General features: G+C 40.5%; 1 protein-coding gene and 1 pseudogene across 2 annotated transcripts; both read left to right on the top strand.

Moving 5' to 3' along the window:
* The first annotated feature begins 3,468 nt into the window (after positions 1-3,468).
* phf13 (PHD finger protein 13) lies at positions 3,469-12,136 on the top strand. Of its 2 annotated transcripts, none has more exons than XM_046874684.1 (5): positions 3,469-3,624; positions 4,220-4,270; positions 6,428-6,529; positions 10,175-11,429; positions 11,842-12,136. In XM_046874684.1, exons 2-5 carry the CDS (start codon positions 4,223-4,225, stop codon positions 12,066-12,068), a joined length of 1,632 nt encoding a protein of 543 aa, XP_046730640.1. In that variant the 5' UTR covers positions 3,469-3,624; positions 4,220-4,222; the 3' UTR covers positions 12,069-12,136. The 2 variants fall into 2 exon arrangements, with proteins under 2 accessions (XP_046730640.1, XP_046730641.1); XM_046874685.1 differs by lacking the exon at positions 3,469-3,624 and adding an exon at positions 3,764-4,109.
* Positions 12,137-18,690: 6,554 nt separating this feature from the next.
* LOC124402054 lies at positions 18,691-20,344 on the top strand (annotated as a pseudogene).
* The last annotated feature ends 1,881 nt before the right edge of the window (positions 20,345-22,225 follow it).

Raw genomic sequence — 22,225 nt, 5'->3', positions numbered from 1 at the left:
AATAGTGTTCATTAAACAGCAGAAGGACATACAGAAGGAAAAGCTGAAGCAAGGAATAAAGGAAATCAATGGCAATGCTCTGCTCTGCTCTACACCACTATTAAGAGTCCTTGCTTCCTTTTCCACTTCCTCAAATCATAGAGCAGCCATTAGATTCAAATAAGGCAAAAGAAAAGACATTTTTCCATATCCGTGTTGTTTGTTATCATTCAAGGTTAAAACAGCAGCAGTTGCTGCTACAACCTGCATTTTTAAATCTTCCTTCAACACAAGATCTTTCTCCTGTCAAGTCAAGTTTATTTCTATTGCGCTTTACACAACAGACATTGTCTCAAAGCAGTTTTACAGAATTTAACAGTGAAGGTGAATGGTGTGCATTTATCCCTGATGAGCAGCCGTGGCGAATGTGGCAAGAAAAAACTCCCTTAGATGTTATGAGGAAGAAACCTTGAGAGGAACCAGACTCAAAAGCAGAACATCATCTTCATTTGGTTGACATCAAGAGTGTGATTATAGTCTTTAAACACTACAGAACACTGGAGAGAGAGAACTAATATAAAACTTATATAAAAGGAATAAAACACTTCAGAGTGGTAACAGTTTGCATCATACACTAAATGCATTATAGGACAAAAGTAATTGCACCCCTGATCATCACATCCATATGTGGTAATTACACAGATTGTTGCCACGAGGTTAAAAGCACTCAGTTGCATTGAATTTTGAATTGAATGTGCATCTTCATAACCGAGGCCAGTGCGAATCGCATCTCGATGCATAGCCAAAGATAATATACAATAACAATACATACGAAGCAGCTACTGAAGCGATGCGACACGATTCAGTTCAACACAATGCAATTCAATGCAGTACGATGCAATTTTAAAAATATGACGCTAAGCTATTCAGTATGGTGCTGATCCACTTTCATTTCTTTGATTCAGACAGACAGCTAATCATCAATTTACTTAAGTGACTTCTAACGCATGGCCCTTTCACAAACACACCTTTGTAGTGTAAAACAAAAGATGAAATAAAATCCAGACGTTCTTTTCCTGTTGTGTGCAGGAAGTTACAGCTCTACCTCTGCCATGTTAATCTGTATTCTATGTGCCTCTCAGGACACGCCTCGGTCTCCGTATTGTTGTGATGCGTCATATTCAGAAACAATCAACATTATTAATTAATGGTTACTTTCTAAATAATAAAAGTATAATGCATTTAATAATAATTATTTGTAAATAAATTGTTTTTCACAGATACAAATATGTAAAAAAAAAAAACGATGCACCGCGATACAAATGCCAACTTGCATCCGATGTGCACTTTTTAAAATCGATGCATCACATTGTTACTTCTAATCCCGATGCACAGATGCATCCCTAGCAGTTAGAGTTTCCCTTACTGGAACTCTGAGGCCCAAACACTATTCCTGCCAAAACAAGTTCCAGGAGTTCATGGTGTGTTAAGATTAGAGTGGAAAAACTCAAATGTCCCGCACAGAGCCCTGACCTCCTCAACTCTCTCTGAATACCTTTGGGATGAACTCACTACAGATCTTCTTACTCAACATCAGTGCCTGGTCTTAATAACGTGAACAACCTAAATAAACACAACTATCTAGTGGTAAATCCAGAAAATCTAAGAGTAAGCTTGTAACATAAAATAACAAAACAGTTAAACTGGTCCAGTTACTTTGGCATGCTGTGATGATGCTCATCATGGAGTTCATGAAACACGGCCTTGACCACTTTTTTCTTTTTTAAAAGAGGATCAGGGATCAGGCCTGGAAATGGTTACACACTACAGTGACTCATTTATATGGAAATGTGATCATGGAAAATAAAACGCCATTGTGTGCCATTATCTTCCTGTTTAAGTGCTGCATGGTTTAATTTTAAACCTGGTCAAAGACATTGACATGAACAGGAACATGGACACAAAAAGGGCAGGAAATTACATAAATGTATAACACATGCACATTTGAATTATGTAAAGCTTATTACAGGAGCAAAAGGAGACCTGGACTAAGATGCTCAACATGGTCATATAGGTGTGATAGGTAGGTGTCTGCATAGACAGTAGATCTGTAGATCTGCATCATTGAAAGCATCCCGACCAACTCCACCACAGTGTGCAAACAGAAAGCGCTGCAAAGGGTAGTGGAAACCACCCAACACATTTCTGAGACCCCAATACCTGCCTTTAAGAACAGTATCTTCACCACTGCCAGACAACATCATCAGGCATACCTGATAATGAACATGAATTACATTACCAGGATAATTTCACTTTAGAAATATTGCTAAAATTAGAAATATGATGTCGTTACAGGAGGCAGAAAAACTAGTTAGTGCATTTTTTACATCTAGATTAGACTACTGTAACGATTTACTGTCTGGGTGTTGGAGTAAATTGCATAAATAAGCTTCAGTTAGTTCAGAATTCAGCAGCAAGAGTCCTCACTAGATCTAGAAAATATGAACACATCAGCCCTGTTTTCATGTCTTCACTGTTCCCAATTACATCTCACACTGATTATAAAATACTACTACTAACGTGTAAATCACTTAACGGTCATTCGGTGAATGGACATTCGGTGCCACCCAGATGAGGATGAAGTTCCCTATCTGTCTGGTTCCTCTCAAGGTTTCTTCCGTATGCCATTTCAGGAGTTTTTCCTTCTCACAGTCGGCACCAGCTCACTCATTAGGACAAACTTACAATTATAAAGAACATCTTATTCATTCTTTTATTACTGCATTGTCTGTATAAGGCTGCTTCAGAACAATTTCTAAAAGCACAATACAAAATAAAAAACCTCACAGTCACTGTTCAACCTCCTTCCATCCAGATAGAGTTACAGGAACATTTACACTAGATCCAGCAGGATCAGGGCTACATTTTTCCAACAACCGTCACTACACCGTTAGGACACTGATGTCTCACTGATGCTTTCCTGATTTTACTGCTAGTAATCATTATGCAGTTCGTATCATCTCTGTATAATGTATAATTGTATATAACTGTAAACTGAAAATGATCTGTCCACAATCATACCTTGTACAAACAATGGACATATCTCATATTGTACATTTATATATATCACATATTTCTGCACATATTTTATGCCTTACACACACATCTTGCACCTATATATGATATTATATGATTGTATATATAATGTTTTTGTTGTGTGTGTGTGTGTGTGTGTGTGTGTGTGTGTGTACTTAACATATATTCACTGCCCAGATCTTTATATTTTTTAGTTATAAATATATATCTTCATGTTATATATTTATATGTTATTTTTATGTCACTTCTGGTAGATCTTTAACTCCATCCATCCAGCCCAGTAGTACATTATATTTTAAGGCGCATCGTCTGCGCAGACCCTTGTGCCGTATGGATGCGCTCGAACGCACCCACCGAAGACGAGGCCTCGAGGGTGGGGGTGTTTGTGGGATTTTTTTTTTTTTAAGGTTGTATTAGAGCCGCTTCAGAGTCCCGTCATCATCATCATCATCTTCATCAGACCTGTAATTTCACGTCAAAACTGGGGATTTTACACTCGTCTCCCTGCAGATCCGATCCGTGTCGTCGCTCGGGTTGTTGTTCTGAGAGGTACAAACACCAACTTCATTGATCAGATATTGAACTTTTACTGCACGGTAACTCCGGGAGCAGTCGGACGGCTAGTACGAGTTTATCATGCTAGCTAGCCCTCTCGCTCACACACACACACACACACACACTTACCTGACGTTTTGTTTTATCGCCTATTTATTTTATTACACCAACCAAACACCGTGTCAACAAAAAATAACAACAACAGACATCAAACAACATTTACACACAACCCGTCATCTGCTACATCATTAACCCGACCATCAGCTAGTGTTCGTCCGGCATGAGCAGCTGGAGAAAGTTGACAAATCAGGATTCGAATTATTTAGTAAAAAAACGACTTACAGGTACACAAATATGCACGTATTTACACGCAATAATGACCTTGGTATATCAACCAAACCCTTTGTGATACAGCGACACACGTTAGCGATCATCACTGAACTGACGTGTCTCTGACTAGTTCGCCGAAATCTTCGCAGGTTTTGCAACATTTAAGGATTTTGACACTTAAAATAATGCATTAAAATAAACCAGTTACTAACATGAAAAAAAACCCGTTTGAACCGAATCGTGTATTTCTCACTCATAGGAAATGGACAACTCCGAGGTGAAGGCATCAACCTTCGAGAACATCTCGCAGGTACGATTTATATCTCTATTACATCGCAATAGTTTGTAATATCTATCCAAGTATAGATATATAATAGCGACAGGTGATGTTTATGGTATAATACTTTTATAATCATTTTCTTTACGCTGCCTAGCAACCAACTTTGCTAGCTTGCTAGCCGTGTTTGTACTGACTAGCACGATGCTTGTGTGTCTAAAAAAATGAAGTTTGGACGTCTTAAATGGAAAGCTAGTCGATAACGATCTCTGTGTATAAACACATTTTGTGCTTTTTAATGAATAAAGTTAAAAACAATTCGCGATAATAGTTTCAGCAAGTTAAGCTAGCATGCTAGTCAGGTTTGACTGAACCTAGCTTGACATTTTCCTCACAGCAAAGTGTCACGACTTGCTCAACTTTCAGGAGATGTGTACATTTAGGTAGCGTTATTGCATTAATTATATGGATTTATATATATTTAAGTTAACCGGAGTGCTAATTGCTAGCATAACACACGAACACCCGTTGTTGTTGTTATTGTTTGACTAGCCAGCTAGCGGTACTTTGTTTTCTTCTTCTTATATTTATTTGTGATTTGACATGTTGTAAAATCTGATCTAAAGTCGTTGTTTTGTTTTATTAAACACTTTCCGAACGAGTGCAATTTGTTTATATATAAATATGAAGTAATGCTAGGTAGGTCGTGTATGCTAACTTCAGCACTGGTTGGTTTTAGTGAGAACTAGCATCATTTGGTGGATCCGATTTATCAAGCGTATTTAGACAGATATATTTACACCGGTTTGTAGTTTTTAAAAGACATAAGTAATAATTTGGTGTGGTCATTTTAAGTCTGGATCCCTTCTTTGCTAATGTGACAGGTGGTGTGTATAATATCATCGCCATTATTCCTCTCGTTTGTTTTGGTCCAAGTGGACATCAATGTGCATGGTTTCTGTGAGTGAGCGTGTTTGGTGCTGTAGTGATTGTGATGTTAAACCTTTTCGATTGTATGATGATTTTTTTTTGGAGGAAGAAGAGGCGTGGGGGGGGAAAAGTTGCCGATAATCCCGTTAGGTCGCTGCTTCCTCTGGTGGTGAAATCTCGCGAGATCTTGGTTGCGCGAAGGGGGGAGTATAGGATTGGTCAGGGTGGTTTTAAAGCAGCAGAGGGTGGATGGATTATAGATGGATGGATAAATAAATGGAGGGGTAAATAGTAATTTACATGGATGGATAAATAGGTGGATAGATAAATGGATGGATGAATTGATAAACGAATGGATAAACGGATACAAAGAAATTGCATGAGTGGATAAACACACATTTACATGGATGGTTAAATACATGGTTAGATTAACAGATAAATAGATGGATACATAAAATTTTGCATTAATGGATGGATCGATTGATAGATAGGTGAATGATATGGATGGAAAATAGATAACTGGGTGGACCGATAAATAGATTGATATACAAAGGGATGTATGGTAAATTGATGGATAGTTATGGACAAATGAATAGATTGATGCATAGATGGATGGATGGATAGATTGGTAGATACATACATACATTATTCTCATAACAGTACAGGTACACAACAACAAAATACAGAGTAGCATCTTCCAGAAGTGCAAATATTTACTTTGTGTAAAAGGACAAGTTCAGATAAATATGTAAATATTTGTACAACAGATGTTCGTTGGGAGTGACGACGATGGACAGCATTAGAAATGAGTTTATTAGAGGGACAGTGCATGTAGGACATTTTTGGAGACGAGGTGAGATTTAGATGGTTTGGACATGTGCAGAGGAGGGACATGGGGTATATCAGTAGGAGAATGCTGAGGATGGAGCAACCAGGAAGGAGGAAAAGAGGAAGCCCAAGGAGGAGGTTTAAGGATGTGGTGAGGGAAGACATGCAGGTAGTTGGTGTGAAAAGGCAAATGTAGAGGATAGGGGGGTATGGGGACGTATGATTCACTGTGGCGCCCCCTAATGGAAGAAGCTGAAAGAAGTACAACAAAAGTTACAGTTTATATACAGATGAAGATATTTATTTCTGTAGAAAAATAAATAAAACTTTAGAACTTTCTGCTATTCATAATTATCATTTGTTCTTGTCACATTGATCACTGATATTAATTGTGTTTATGATATTTATCTGACTGATCTGTCTTGATTGTAGGGTTACGGTCCAGTGTACAAAAGGAAGAGGACAGTGGAAGATTTCAACAAGTTTTGCACGTTCGTCCTGGCCTACGCTGGTTATATTCCATATCCACAGGAGGTTAGTTGTGTGTGTGTGTGTGTGTGTGTGTGTGTGTGTGTGTGTGTTTGTGAGAGAGAGAGAAAGAGGAGGAGACAGAAGTCTTTCACCTTTGTTTATGGTGTACCATAAACAATTTCTTTCACAAACAGGCGACAAACTTCATTCTATGCAAATTTGGTACCAAACGGGAGCAAGTGATTGGCTCAAACGGTTCCGCAGACCAATTTTATTTTCCTATAAGTTCTTAGTTTAAAAGTGTCGCTTCACCTTCCTTTCATATACGAGTTCAGTAAACGAGTCTAGAAGCATGATGAAAATGATAAAGCTTGGAAGTCAAGAGATTGAGTCCCTTTTGGTGAAAGTTTTCACGTCGATTAATGCACACAAATTTTTAGTTTGTTTCTTATCTTTAGAAGCAGCATATTGTGATGTGAGGTTTCGCTTGCAAACGTAAACGTTAGATCGAGCGCGGTTCCTCAATTACTCCTTATTTATTCGAGGAGGTCAAGCACAAAGATTGTGATTACATTTACATTACACTTGCATTTCAGAATCAGAATCAGGTTTATTAACCAAGTGTGTTGACACACACAAGGAATTTGGTTCCAGCTGTTTGTTACTCTCAAAAGTACAGACATAAATAAAAACCTATACAAGACAAAACAGACACGACAAGACAAAAACAGACTATACAAGACAATACAGACAATATGAGACAGTATAGACAGTGTGGGTAATAAATAGGGATACAGACCAGTAATGTACATAAAGTGTGGGAGTGCATGGTAGTGCAAATGACAGTATTGTGTGCCAGGTATGATGAGAGAGTTTACTATAAAACTTTGTACAGTATATAGAAGCAATAGTATATAGAAGCAATAGTGTGTGCAACATACACAGATAATATGGTGAGTGAGAGTTCTGTGCAGTACTCATAGATGTGAGCAGGGAATATAATTATGGTCAGTTGTTAGTGAGGGTGATTGCTTGGGGAAAGAAACTGTTCCTGTGTCTGGCAGTTTTAGTGAACAAAGTTCTGTAGTGCCTGCCAGAAGGGAGGAGCTGAAAGATGTTGTGTCCAGGGTGTGAAGGGTCATTAATGATTTTTCCTGCCCGGTTTCTGGTTCTTGTATGGTACAAGTCCTGGAGAGTGGGCAGGGGGGCACCAATGATTTTTTTCTGCTGTTTTAACAGTTTTCTGCAGTCTGTTTCTGTCCTGTTTTGTTGCTGCTCCAAACCAGATGGTGATTGATGAGCACAGGACAGATTCAATGACTGCAGTGTAGAACTGTATCAACAGCTCCTGTGGCAGACTGTACTTCCTTAATTGCCTTAGAAAGTACATCCTCTGCTGGGCCTTTTTCAGAATCGAGTTTATGTTTGATTCCCATTTCAGGTCTTGGGAAATGGTAGTGCCCAGAAACTTGAAGTTCTCCACAGGTGACACAGGGATGTTGGATATTGTGAGGGGGAGTAGTGTTGAGGATGTTTCCTAAAGTCCACTATCATCTCCACAGTTTTGAGTGTGTTTAGCTCAAGGTTGTTCTGACTGCACCATAGCACCAGCTGCTTCACCTCCTGCTTATATGCAGACTCGTCACCATCTTGGATGAGTCCAATGAGCGTGGTGTCATCTGCAAATTTCAGGAGTTTGACAGTTGGGTCACTTGATATGCAGTCATTAGTATAAAGGGAGAATAGCAGTGGGGAAAGGACACACCCCTGAGGAGCACCAGTGCTGACTGTCCGAATACTGAAGGTAACACCTCCCAGTCTCACCTGTTGTTTCCTGCCTGTCAGGAAGCTGGTGATCCATTGACAGATGGCAGGGGGTATAGTAAGGTTTAGGAGTTTGGAGTGGAGGATTCCCGGAATTATTGTATTGAAAGCCGAACTAAAGTCAACAAACAAAATCCGGGCATATGTTTCTGGGCAGTCAAGGTGTTGCAGAATGTAGTTTAGCCCCATGTTGACTGTGTCATCCACCGATCTGTTTGCTCGGTATGCAAACTGTAGGGGATCCAGCAGCTGTTCCATCACCTTCTTTAGATGGGCCAATACCAGCTTTTCAAAGGTCTTCATGACGACAGATGTCAGAGCGACAGGTCTGTAGTCATTCAGTCCAGTAATGGAGGGTTTCTTGGGGACTGGGATGATTGTGGAGAGTTTAAAGCAGGAGGAGACCTCACACAACTCCAGTGATCTGTTGAAGATAGAGGTGAAAATGGGAGCCAGTTGGTCAGCACATGCTTTGAGACAGGAGGGGGAGACACCGTCTGGGCCGGGAGCCTTCCTTGTCTTCTGTCTCTGAAAGAGCCGATACACATCCTTTTCACAAATCGTGAGCGCAACTTGAGTGCTGGAAGGAGTTGTAAGAGAGGATTCCAAGGATTTAAGTGTTTCTGGAAGAGGTAGGTCTTCAGTCGTCGCTTGAAGATAGTCAGGGACTCCGCTGTAGGAACATCCAGGGGAAGTTCATTCCACCACCTCGGTGTCAGAACAGAGAAGAGCCTTGAAGTGTACTTACCTCTCAGTCTGAGAGAAGGTGGTATCAGTCAAGCAGTGCTGGAGGATCTCAGACAGCATGGTGCAGTGCGAGATGTGATGAGGTCACTGAGGTAAGATGGTGCTGGTCCATTTTTTGCCTTGTAGGCAAGCATCAGTGTTTTGAATCTGATACGTGCAGCTACTGGAAGCCAGTGAAGGGAGCGCAGCAGTGGGGTGGTGTGGGAGATCTTGGGCAGATTGAACACAAGTCGTGCAGTTGCGTTTTGGATCATTTGCAGTGGACGAATAGCATTCAGGGGAAGACCTGCCAGCAGAGAGTTGCATTAGTCAAGTCTTGAACAAGAGACTGAACAAGCACCGCGGCAGCCTGTGTGGACAGAAATGGTCAAATCCTTCTGATGTTGTAGAGAAGAAATCGACAAGAACATTGGGATTGATAAAACCAGACAATTCCTCAACTTCCATTTTGAATCCAGAATATAAACCAACGAACATCAGGATTGATAAAGAAAAGTAGCTATATAAAAGTACTATAATAAGTAGGTTATAGAATATAAATGTACACGTTAGAATGTACGTTATTACCCCCCCCGTTCAACCAAGTTCCCAGAGCCATAACGCGTCATAACCATCAAATGAACAAAACTGCATGCTCATGTCACACACACACAGTATCACATGGCCTTTTTTGTTTGTTTAATTATTTATTTATTTAAAATATTAATCAGAGATGGCGCTCATCCGATACCCCAGGATCAATAACCGGGTCGATACCTGCCCCGATTTAATATGATCATGGAACAAATAGGAACGATAGGATTTGGAGCTGAAAATGTATTTTATTATATACAGATATACAGTTATTTTATTTTATGAGTTTTTAGTTTTATGTTTGTTATATTTAAAGTGTAAATCAAGCATTTGACTGGTTTTTGTTTTTTAACCCTATGATTTTATGTAAGATTTCATTTGTATTTTTCTGCACAAGTTATATTGTATTATATTATTGACTGGAATAAAACATTTTTATATATATATATATATATATATATATATATATATATATATATATATATATATATATATATATATATATATATGGATGGTTATTTAAAAGAAGAAAGAAAGAGAGAAACTCCTCCTTTGTTCTTGCAGGAGGCACCGCTCAGGAGCAGCTCGAGTCCTCCTAACAGCACGGGTAGCACAGCAGACAGCGACGGCCTTCCTTCTCCTGATCAACCTGCGCACAAAAAACGCAAGAGCTTCGGAGGCTTCAAGAGGCCCTCCAATGACGAGCCCGAGCTTCACAAGCGACCCAAATCTACGGGCTTTCTCCTCGAGGGGCGCAAGAAAACCGATAAAATGAAGAAGAAGAAAAAGAAGCTGACAGAGAACAGCAAGTCTGACGATTCCGGATCTTTCCTGTCGTTTCCCTCCGGTACCAGAGCGGAGATTTCAGCTTTCGGTCGGACCGTCAAGGAGGAGCCAGAGGATTACATCAGCATCTCTACACCTTCTCTGTACACTGAGCTCTCTGCTCACCCTGGTACCAGCTCTCCACTCACCACCAGGTCTTCGCTCGGTTCTGATTCTCACGGTGCCAGATCTCCGCTCGGCTCTGGTTCTCATGGTGCCAGATCTCCGCTCGGCTCTGGTACTCACGGTGCCAGATCTCCGCTCGGCTCTGGTACTCACGGTGCCAGATCTCCGCTCGGCTCTGGTTCTCATGGTGCCAGATCTCCACTCGGCTCTGGTTCTCACGGTGCCAGATCTCCGCACAGTTCCTTTTCTCATGGCACCAGATCTCCACTCGGTTCCGGGTCTTATGGTGTCGGATCTCCGCTCAATCCTGGTTCGCATGGCACCAGATCTCCGCTCGGTCCTGGGTCTCACGGTGTCAAATCTCTGCACAGTTCCGGTTCTCACGGCGCCAGATCTCCGCACAGTTCTGGTTCTCACAGTGCCAGATCTCCACACAGTTCCGGTTCTCACGGCGCCAGATCTCCGCACAGTTCCGGTTCTCACGGCGCCAGATCGCCACACAGTTCCTTTTCTCACGGCGCGAGATCTCCGCTCGCTTCCGGTTCCTATGGCGCCAGATCTCCGGTCAGTTTCGGTTCTCACGGTGCCAAATCTCCACACGATTCCGGTTCTCAACGTGTCAGCTATCCGCTCGTAGGCTGCAAAAAGGAACCGGAAAGCGAGCAGCCGTGTTGGGATTCCTCGGCCAGCTCGGAAACAGAGTCCAGAAGCGAGAGCAGGGAGAGGCTGGCCATGCCTGAGGGAGAAGCCCTGGTCTTGAAGATGGAGGGATTTCCCGGCACCAGAACGGTGATACGCCAGGGCAAGCAGGTGGTGTTCCGCGACGAAGACGGATCCGCAGACGACGAGGACATCATGGTCGATTCAGGCAAGTTCACAGACATAAGGGTTTCGAACTTTTCGCGATTGTCTCAACACACATTTATAAACACATTTTTACAAAATGAACTAAATTAATTATAAAATATAAAAATTAAATTAAAAATGTAGCTGCTAATGCTAGGTGATGTAACAATTTAACATTGAATATAGTAATTAATCTTGCCCCAATTTTATTATTATTATACATTTGTTATTAGTATTTTTTAATTTATAAATTTTTAAAATTGCAACTCCGTTTAAAGCCAAAAATCAGTAGCTTTTTTAAAATCCCTACAAATCAAACATTCCTTCTTTTACTGTTAAATATTTAATATTCTGTTTCAGCCATAGTATTTTTAAATTTTTTGGATAACATTTGTAACTCAGTGATGTCATAACATGTCGTGTTTCGATCACAGACGACGACTCGTGGGACCTGGTGACTTGTTTCTGCATGAAGCCTTTTGCCGGCAGGGCGATGATCGAGTGCAACCAGTGCAACACCTGGATCCACCTGTCCTGCGCCAAAATCCGTAAGTCCAACGTCCCGGAGACGTACACCTGCCAGCAGTGCAAAGACTCCAAATTTGACATTCGACGCTCAAACCGATCGCGCATGGGCTCTCGAAAGCACCTTCTAGACTGACGCCGTTCCAACCTCTCCCCCGAGTACAGACCCTGACCCAGAGTACAGAAGAGGAAGGTGTCTCTTCCCCACCCCCACCCCCACCCCAAATACAAAACCTTTTATAAATCGTTCAACTTCCTAATTTTTGTTTTGTTTTTCTTTTGGCGTAAGGCAATCATACCCTTTAGGTGATGCATTAAAGAGAAAAGATTCTACAGATGATTCAAAACGGAACCGTTCACGAGACGCTACAATGACGGATTGCACTTTTTCCTTTTTTTTTCCTTACTTTTTCTAAAAAGGGAGTGTTTTGTAACCATACCTTTTTTCATTATTTTTTTTTTTTCAAAGCTATGTCGCTATTCGTTTCGGAGTGTTACGTTCCACTTATTGTTTCCTCATGGAACTTTCTGGAATCTCTAAAATATTTAATGAACATTAGAGGCACTATAGGGGTTATAGTGACTACGAATTTAATCCTTGAGCGAATAATCAACAAAGAGAAAGTCCTGGGGTTTTTTGTTGTTTTTTTTTTCTTCCCTCACTGTCCTTTAGTGCAGTCCTTCAGGGTTATTGAGTGGCAAAGCTTCCCAAGTGGGTAAAAGTAAAGACAAGACGCGATGGACATCACATCCAGAGACGTCCCGAGTGAATTTCGTCAACTGCCATGTCGAGGGTTTTCATATGCCGTCTGTGTATTTTTTATTTTTTATTTTCGAGTGACATTTGTAACATTTCATCGGGACACTTAGATTTATTTTCCCAGATGCAAAAAGACTTTATATTTTATTTGTGTGCGTCAACCGTTAAGATTTCAGACTGCAACTTTGTTGGTCTTATACGGCCCCGACGACGGACCTGGAAACCAGCAAACCGGGTTGAAGACTTTTTCACATCGGATCGCACTTCCCCCGAACTTACGACAACGCAACTATTTAAAACACTGTAGCAAGACGTTTTTTTATTGCACTATGCCAATGTTCCTGTGGCATTTTTAAGAGTAATTGTTTTCCACCGTCTGTCTTTTAAAATAATGCCCCTCCCCCGTGCTATAAATGACCCTTTCTTAACCTACGTTAGCTTTAACAGCAGGCCATCGCCATGGTAACGGTCTTTATTTTTTTCCTTCTTCTAACCACTCTATGAAGGCTTTAAGGCCCACTGTCCTGCTCAGCATGTTCATTGTTTGGTTTTACTCGTTTATAAACGTATAAACAGGCTGCTTTTACATGCTCATAGCACTGCAGTATTTATTTATCGATACGATAAATCCACAATTTATCGCTAGTTACAAAGCCTTTTATGCTATATTTTATTATTATTATTTTTTTTTTTTTACTTCCCTGAACGTTTTCCCAATGCTGAGACTTCATGGTCCAATCAGTGAAGACTTGAAGTGTTTACGATAAATGATTAGCAAGAAATTTTCGCGGTTTTTTTGAGATTTAGGATTTGTCATGGTACCGGTTATAAAATAACCACATTTTATATTCTTCACTTCTCAGCCTTTGTTTATTTTTTATTGAAGTTTGCCAACGAACATTTCCCAGTCGGTGCTCTCGCGCTCTGAAAACGCGTATCCACGATCGTCTCTTCATACCCAAGACACGTCTTGTCAGTCGTACGGTAAATATTTGGCGTAGCATAATTCTCCCAGGAGAACGTTTCCAGTGGCTCACGTAAAGCCTTTCACTTTTAATACGCTTTCAGTGCATCTCCCAGATCTTTTTTTTGTTTGTTTCTTTGTTTTTGTACAATCAGTACTTTCTGTTTGTATATAATATCGGTAGTAGTTCACGATGGGCCTCATGTTTCAGTTCAAATGAGAATCTGAGGAATTTTTGGGAACGTTGGGATCGCACTGCGGTAGGCTCGGAGACGGGAACGCTGGGCCAGAGAGAAAGAGAATGAATGTTTCTGTGAAACTGATGTAAATAAAGATTTAATGAGAGTTTAATGGTGACCAGTGTGTGATGTGGTAACTATTTTTTACAATTATTTTAGATTTAAAAAACTTTAATATCCAGTGGTGTAAATTTCTGATACTCTTGTAGTTGTTGTTTTTTTTTTTTTATCCTCAGGATTTGGACTTTATTAAGTAGTTTAAAAACAGTGTAGTTTAAATTGAGTACATTTTTAGTCCTGTATCAGTACTTTTACTGCAACATTTTCCCCTCAACATTTTATGGGTTTTTTTCCCCTGTTATTGGTGATTGGCTAAGAATGATTGATTCCTGTCCAATCACATCACGCGTTAAAATCAGGCTTCAAGGCACCTGGTGCCAGTTTACTTTAACCATGGAGGAGGAGGAGGAAGTGTGGTGGATGCTTCAACATACAACAGCTCAAATACAGCACTTCAGCATCCTTGGTCACACCTGAAGGAGCTTTTCTGCAGTGAAGGTGAACAACAGCATGTGTGGTATTATGTCATGTCATCTTTGCCCTTCAGCATTCAAGAGTTCTTCCTCGAATTTTAGGGAAAAAAACAGAGGTAAGTTTTGAATATCTGCTTAGTATCAAATGTTAAATGGTAATTAAACTCACAGGCAGGGCGTAAATGTGACCTTCACGTTCACTTAGAGGTTTTGTGAGCCAATGTGAATTGGGGATGAAACAAATGTTTGGCGAACAATGATGTTTTTAATGACAACAAATATCCAGCTTGAGTGAGACGCACGTCTGCAGTTTTTAAACGTCTGAGGCATTAAAAGTGTATTGAATTCAATTTTGAATGGGGTGGTCAATATTATATATATATATATATATATATATATTATTGTTTTATGTTTGTTTTTTGTTTTTTTTTATTTGAAACCTAATTTTGTTTTATAAACAAAACTTTTAAAGGAAATGTCCATAATGGTAATTAAAATCGGGGTGGGATTGTCATTTATTTATTATATAAAAGTTGTTTTGATTGGTATGTAAGACTTTTGCTTGATCCTGACCAAAAGGTCGCCCCCCCCCCGAGAACACAGCATGGATGCCCGAGAGGGGTGTGGGCCAGGATGTGGGCCCTAACACGTTTTCCTCCAGGACTCACGGCAGGGGACTAACGACCCCGCAACCCCCCTTTCGAGAACCAGAACATTTCCTGGAATACAGTAGGCTCCCCGGAGAGCTACCCTTGGTCTTGACCACCACATCTCCATACAAATGGTGGATCTGCAGACAAGTGTCTGACCCCTCTTCCCCTCCTTTTCCTGTTACATCCTCAACACAGAACATTCTACAGCACACGGATGATTATGTGTAAGAAAGGTCATATCACATGTAAATAACGACAGAAAATGTTCATGTTTCATTTCTTTACAAAGGTTTATCGCGACTGGTACACAGGTCCCATTCCCACAGCAATAGAACAAATAATAAAAAAAGGTTTTAATAAAGTTAAAGAAAACATAACTCTATACAAGGCGTGCCCACTACAGATGTATACAGGCGAGGTGCCTCCCACAGGTCTGTAAGAACCAATCAATGCAAACTTCCATGACTAAATAATGTTTACATAATGCTTACTCTATCTGGGTATTTAAGGAGAACTGACCAACAATTCAGGGAATCTGTAAACAGATATCCCGCACGATTACTGTGTGTAGTCTCGTACCAGGTATGAAAGGTTTTATATTTCCTGTTTAAATGTAAATACTATTGGTTTGTATTTATGTTATATTTTAATTGAACTATAAATTGGCTTTGAATTGTGATTTTCTTACCTGGTTAATAAATTGTTATGTTTGATTTTATTCTGTGTTGCTCGGTAAATGTTGACACTGCAAGTAATAACGTTGCATCCGCAGTTACCGTAAGGACTGGAAATCAGGCTAGGATCGGCCTAAATCCCAGTTAGATAGTAAATATCAACTGAGGATTTTAGAGATACGACTAGCACTTGGCGTTAGTTTAAGTGTACTTAGAAGCGTGGAGGCTAACAATATGTATTTCCGTTTAGAGTAACATTTCTAATCACTCTAAATAGGGTCAGCCTCAACCTCTGATTATTTCAATATTATTCTATTCATTATCTGTGGTTAGAAATAATTATTGTAATAATTAAGTGTCACCTCTAAGGGGACTAAATAAAGTATGTTTAAAGTTGAGCTTGCAGAGAGCGGCCGCAAGCATATAGTCCAACCTCTGGCAGCGACCAATACTGATTCGCTTATGACCGTTGACCAGTATGTTAATTATAGGGCCCATACTAGGATCTTGTGCGACTGTGTGAACCGAATGAACGAGTGTAATGCCAGAGCTTAATCAGAATAACTAGACAAACATCCATCAAAATTATACTATTAGTAAAATAACAACCTATGCAAATATTTATTGTTTTATCTAAATGGAGTCAGATAAAGGTCAATAACAAAAATGAAATAATACATTAATCCAAATCTTATTATCTAATGTGAAAGGAAAGATTAGAACGCGCGAGAATCCTTCGCCACGCCTCTGGAAACCGTCGTTGGACCAGTGGGTGGTTCCCGCCTTACAAAGTTGGTGACCCCGACGTGATCTCTCTACCTGCACAGGCGAGTGACATCTTTCCGACGCGACTACTCAGTTTGGATTCCCACAGAAGATATGAGGTTTGATCTTCTCCTTCTCTGCCTACAGCTGCTATGGTAAGTTCGTTCCTTTTTGCCTATTAGAAGTGTTGAGGGAAAGTTTTGCACACCCAATATAGACACATAAATTAGAACGGGCCGGTATGCCCATTGTTAGACCGGAGACCGTTGAAATCCGGTGGGGCATAAGAATTTAGAGAAAACATGGATTCTCAGGGACATTATAGAAGCAGTATAGAGGAGGAACTCATAGAAACAGCCGCGTTAAAGCTAAAAAACACCCTTGTTCTGTTAAAAGAATAGGGACTAAATCTCACATAGAGCAATAATTAAAACGTATCCTGGTATTTTGCCACGGGCCATAAACTGGAAACAAAATCAAAATATAAACTCAGAGATGGGAAATACATCATTCCAGAGGCCCTCCAGAAACCAGTGATTAAATTATACCATGATTATGCATGTATCAGCTCCCAAAACACAACAGCTGATACAGAAAAACTTCTGGTGGCCAAATATGGCATCAGACATTGGGAGATGGTGCGACACATGTCTCATATGTGCCACCATCAACCAGGGTAGAACTGGACGTACAAACTTGTGTCGCCCAGAACCACCCAAAGGACCATGGGAATTCTTACAGCTAGATTTTATTGGTCCATTACCCACTGCCAAGGGGATATCGCTATTGTCTCATCATAATTGATAAATTCTCTAAATGGGTAGACGCAATTCCAACTCGCGACAACAGCGCACGCACCGTGGCACGAGTAATGGCAAATCAAATCCTGCCAATCTGGGGAACACCAACTCAGATCGAGTCTGACCAAGGAACACACTTCACAGGTCAGATAATGAAACACATATGTGAAATGCTACATATCAAACAAAGATTTCACGTTCCATACAGGCCGCAAAGCTCAGGTATGGTGGAACGGGCAAATCGTTCAATAAAAGAAAGCATCTCCAAACAAATAATGCAACATCAAAACAGGTGGACTGATGCACTGCCAACAGTTCTGACAGTCTTGCGAGCAACCCCATCCAAAGCCACAGGCATCAGCCCATTTGAACTCATGACAGGCAGAGTCATGAAACTACCCATAGACCCAGAAATCACCCCAGCAGATCTGGGACCCCTTGTGCTTGCAAAACAACAGACTGTACTAACACAATTACAACAAAGACTGGCAGTGTTACAAACACAAACCACCTTAAAACAGCAACAGTCTGACCTAATGAATGATGCACAATTTAACCCAACTTCTGAGATCAAATTTACCGAGGGTGACATGATCATGATTCGGGTGTTTATAAAACAGGGTCCATTCACACCCAGATGGCATGGACCACATGAGATAAAAGCTTTATGCAATAGCTGTGTGGCCATAAGTGTCAAGGGGAAGTTGAAATGGTACCACATGTCCCAGTGCAAAATCTTCAAAGGTTCTGCTAATCAATAATTATTAAAGTTTCTCTCTGTTTCATCTCCTAGGTTGACTGCAGCAATTCCATGGAGACCGGACGAGAGGAAAGTTTCTGGACCCACTTGCATCAAGCTGGGTCAAAGGGTTTCACTCACACACACACTGGAATGTGGGAGATGGGTATGGAAATACACTAAGAGGTCATCCACATTTTCAGTACACTTTCAACCAGAGAACTAGTCACGTGGCCTCCCGGAGTAGTACCGAACCAAATTGCGCAACTAAAATTTGCTGTAAAGTAGGCTCCGACCATCTCCCTATAGTAAACATTTCAGGTGACACACCGCACGCACATCTTTTCACAACATAACGGCCTGGTATCAACTTAAAGCAGAACCAGGAGCAAAAATTGGGAGTATGCGCACTCTCTATGAAAAAATCAACAATGGATTAGATCCTAAAATCTGTTATTTAACCAAAAATTTAGAACCCGCAATATATAGGTGTACACACACTGAAACAATCAACACTACGCATATGAGTTATACCGAATATAAATTTGATATAACTTCATATGTACCTCATAACAATCAACCTGAAGCCTTTGTCTGGACTAGCCGGAGAGAAGGCATGTATTATGGGAAAATGTGTCAATGACCCAGATAATTACACCGGGCCACAGAATTGCTCATGGATAATGAAACATTGTTTTAATTTAACCACTTGTGGATATAGCAAACCAAAGGAATGTCCAAAACTATATCCTATTCCTCCTGGTGGACTGATTAAAGGGAATATTAACAAGACATTATTTCATGATGTGAATCTAGTGATGACACATGTATCATACAATATTTCCAACATCCTATCTGCTTATATCAATCACTGTGATTACAATGATAAGACCTATGCATGGCTACAGTCACGAATCGATGATTTAATTTATGACTACAAAAACAGACTTGCCGTGCAAATCTCACCTGCACGCTCAAAACGAGACCTGCTCGGAAACATAGCAGGTCTCTTCGGCTCAGTTAATTCCATTGCTAACAACTACAAAATTACCAAACAATCACAATTCTCAACATGGTTTGCGAACCAGGTGGCCACTGGTTTTCAACATATCACAAATAGCAATGAAAATATCATAAAAGCGGTTCGATCCGAAGCGCAGGCGCTTCTTGCGATCAGCCACACATTATTCAATCAAACCCGTACCATTGAACGTGACTTAGCCTGTAGGACATATGCACAAGATCTATTCACTGCTGCTAGACAAGAAATCCTAGATCTTCGCCTGTACAAAACGCCTAGACATGTTTTGAATGACCTCATAGACATCTTAGATCTACATAGGTGGTATGAATCAGGAAAAATGAAAATGTAAGATATTCTGAGTTACTATCCACCATAATGATGTTTACAGGAAATGAATGTAATGGATGTATTGGATTTTTCGTCAGTTTTCCTTTGATACACCCAGATCAGGTTTTCCAAATTCCACTACCATACGCTCGATTGGCGTGGTAGTGAAGGATCAGGTAATTAAATGGGATCACCTCACTGGATACATGACACAAAAGGGTACTGAGACCTTGTTTACCAGTCGCACATGTTGCCATGAAACACACAATTATGTTATCTGTACATGTAACACTTTGCAACCTTTCTCTCCCAACAACACCAAACTTATTAATGTTCAGTCACTGCATGGTTATTCTGATGTTGTCCAGGTGTCTCACACACAGTGGTGCGTTGTCAGTGAAATGAATTCCTTTACCTACGGAGGACTGACCTGCTCTGCTAATCACTCGTTCTGTTTGGAAGTGACAGAGGACCTTTCAATGGGCCAAGTCAACATTTTAGGAAGAATGCCACTGGACACAGAGACCTCACCATGGTGGGATGACACTTTCTATGAGCAAGGCACCCAAGCTGTGGTTGACGCGATGGACCTGACACAAAGACTGATCCTGCAAACTGAATACCACCTAAACCAAGCACAGGTTGAAACCAACCTGGCACGAAGACGGCACAACTTTTATCCAGTTCATCCACTCGGTCAGCACAGTACACCTACACCTGGTGGGACTGGATGTTCCGGGGATGTGCCATTGGCAGTGCCCTGATCTTCACCTTCACCATGCTCCAGTGCTGTTACTTCAGACACCTCATACGATCTACACAAGAATCCACACACGCCGCCCTTGCCCTCAGCCCACTGCAGATACCCGTGTTCCAAAGACTCTAAAAAATAAATAAATAAATAAATAAATTGCTTTGTCTGACCCCGCAGGTACCCTATTCAAATTAGCCCACGGGGCCAAGTGGGAAACCTGTAAGACTTTGCTTGATCCTGACCAAAAGGTCGGCCCCCCCCCGAGAACACAGCATGGATGCCCGAGAGGGGTGTGGGCCAGGATGTGGGCCCTAACACGTTTTCCTCCAGGACTCACGGCAGGGGACTAACGACCCGCAACCCCCTTTCGAGAACCAGAACATTTCCTGGAATACAGTAGGCTCCCCGGAGAGCTACCCTTGGTCTTGACCACCACATCTCCATACAAATGGTGGATCTGCAGACAAGTGTCTGACCCCTCTTCCCCTCCTTTTCCTGTTACATCCTCAACACAGAACATTCTACAGCACACGGATGATTATGTGTAAGAAAGGTCATATCACATGTAAATAACGACAGAAAATGTTCATGTTTCATTTCTTTACAAAGGTTTATCGCGACTGGTACACAGGTCCCATTCCCACAGCAATAGAACAAATAATAAAAAGGTTTTAATAAAGTTAAAGAAAACATAACTCTATACAAGGCGTGCCCACTACAGATGTATACAGGCGAGGTGCCTCCCACAGGTCTGTAAGAACCAATCAATGCAAACTTCCATGACTAAATAATGTTTACATAATGCTTACTCTATCTGGGTATTTAAGGAGAACTGACCAACAATTCAGGGAATCTGTAAACAGATATCCCGCACGATTACTGTGTGTAGTCTCGTACCAGGTATGAAAGGTTTTATATTTCCTGTTTAAATGTAAATACTATTGGTTTGTATTTATGTTATATTTTAATTGAACTATAAATTGGCTTTGAATTGTGATTTTCTTACCTGGTTAATAAATTGTTATGTTTGATTTTATTCTGTGTTGCTCGGTAAATGTTGACACTGCAAGTAATAACGTTGCATCCGCAGTTACCGTAAGGACTGGAAATCAGGCTAGATCGGCCTAAATCCCAGTTAGATAGTAAATATCAACTGAGGATTTTAGAGATACGACTAGCACTTGGCGTTAGTTTAAGTGTACTTAGAAGCGTGGAGGCTAACAATATGTATTTCCGTTTAGAGTAACATTTCTAATCACTCTAAATAGGGTCAGCCTCAACCTCTGATTATTTCAATATTATTCTATTCATTATCTGTGGTTAGAAATAATTATTGTAATAATTAAGTGTCACCTCTAAGGGGACTAAATAAAGTATGTTTAAAGTTGAGCTTGCAGAGAGCGGCCGCAAGCATATAGTCCAACCTCTGGCAGCGACCAATACTGATTCGCTTATGACCGTTGACCAGTATGTTAATTATAGGGCCCATACTAGGATCTTGTGCGACTGTGTGAACCGAATGAACGAGTGTAATGCCAGAGCTTAATCAGAATAACTAGACAAACATCCATCAAAATTATACTATTAGTAAATTAACAACCTATGCAAATATTTATTGTTTTATCTAAATGGAGTCAGATAAAAGGTCAATAACAAAATGAAATAATACATTAATCCAAATCTTATTATCTAATGTGAAAGGAAAGATTAGAACGCGCGAGAATCCTTCGCCACGCCTCTGGAAACCGTCGTTGGACCAGTGGGTGGTTCCCCGCCTTACAGGTAGTAGTTCATTCTTCTACTTTTTGTACATTCTTTTATTTTTTTATTGTAAAACGTGTGTTTTTCGCAGTTGTTTGATATCCATGTGAGCAGAGTATTTTTGTGAAATGAATGGAAAAATCAAGATGTTTGCTTGATAAGGTAAGATTTGGTTAATAAAGGTGCTAATATTAGTGAAGGGACTGTAGTTTGATACGAACTTGGCTAAATGATGATAAACTAGTTTATGTTTGGGCATCAATCTGACTCTTCATACTTTCCCCTCATAAAAGCACAAAA

Source organism: Silurus meridionalis, chromosome 19 (genome assembly GCF_014805685.1).
Source record: "Silurus meridionalis isolate SWU-2019-XX chromosome 19, ASM1480568v1, whole genome shotgun sequence".
NCBI classification, from domain to species: domain Eukaryota; kingdom Metazoa; phylum Chordata; class Actinopteri; order Siluriformes; family Siluridae; genus Silurus; species Silurus meridionalis.
This window is presented reverse-complemented; position numbering and strand designations above follow the sequence as displayed.

What these genes read in the sequence shown, in the direction of transcription:
- phf13 (XM_046874684.1), top strand. Translation starts at nt 4,223, where the DNA reads ATGGACAACTCCGAGGTGAAGGCATCAACCTTCGAGAACATCTCGCAG. An exon ending in CCTTCGAGAACATCTCGCAG is followed by an intron (nt 4,271 to 6,427) that starts GTACGATTTATA and finishes TCTTGATTGTAG; the next exon opens with GGTTACGGTCCAGTGTACAA. An exon ending in GGACATCATGGTCGATTCAG is followed by an intron (nt 11,430 to 11,841) that starts GCAAGTTCACAG and finishes TTTCGATCACAG; the next exon opens with ACGACGACTCGTGGGACCTG.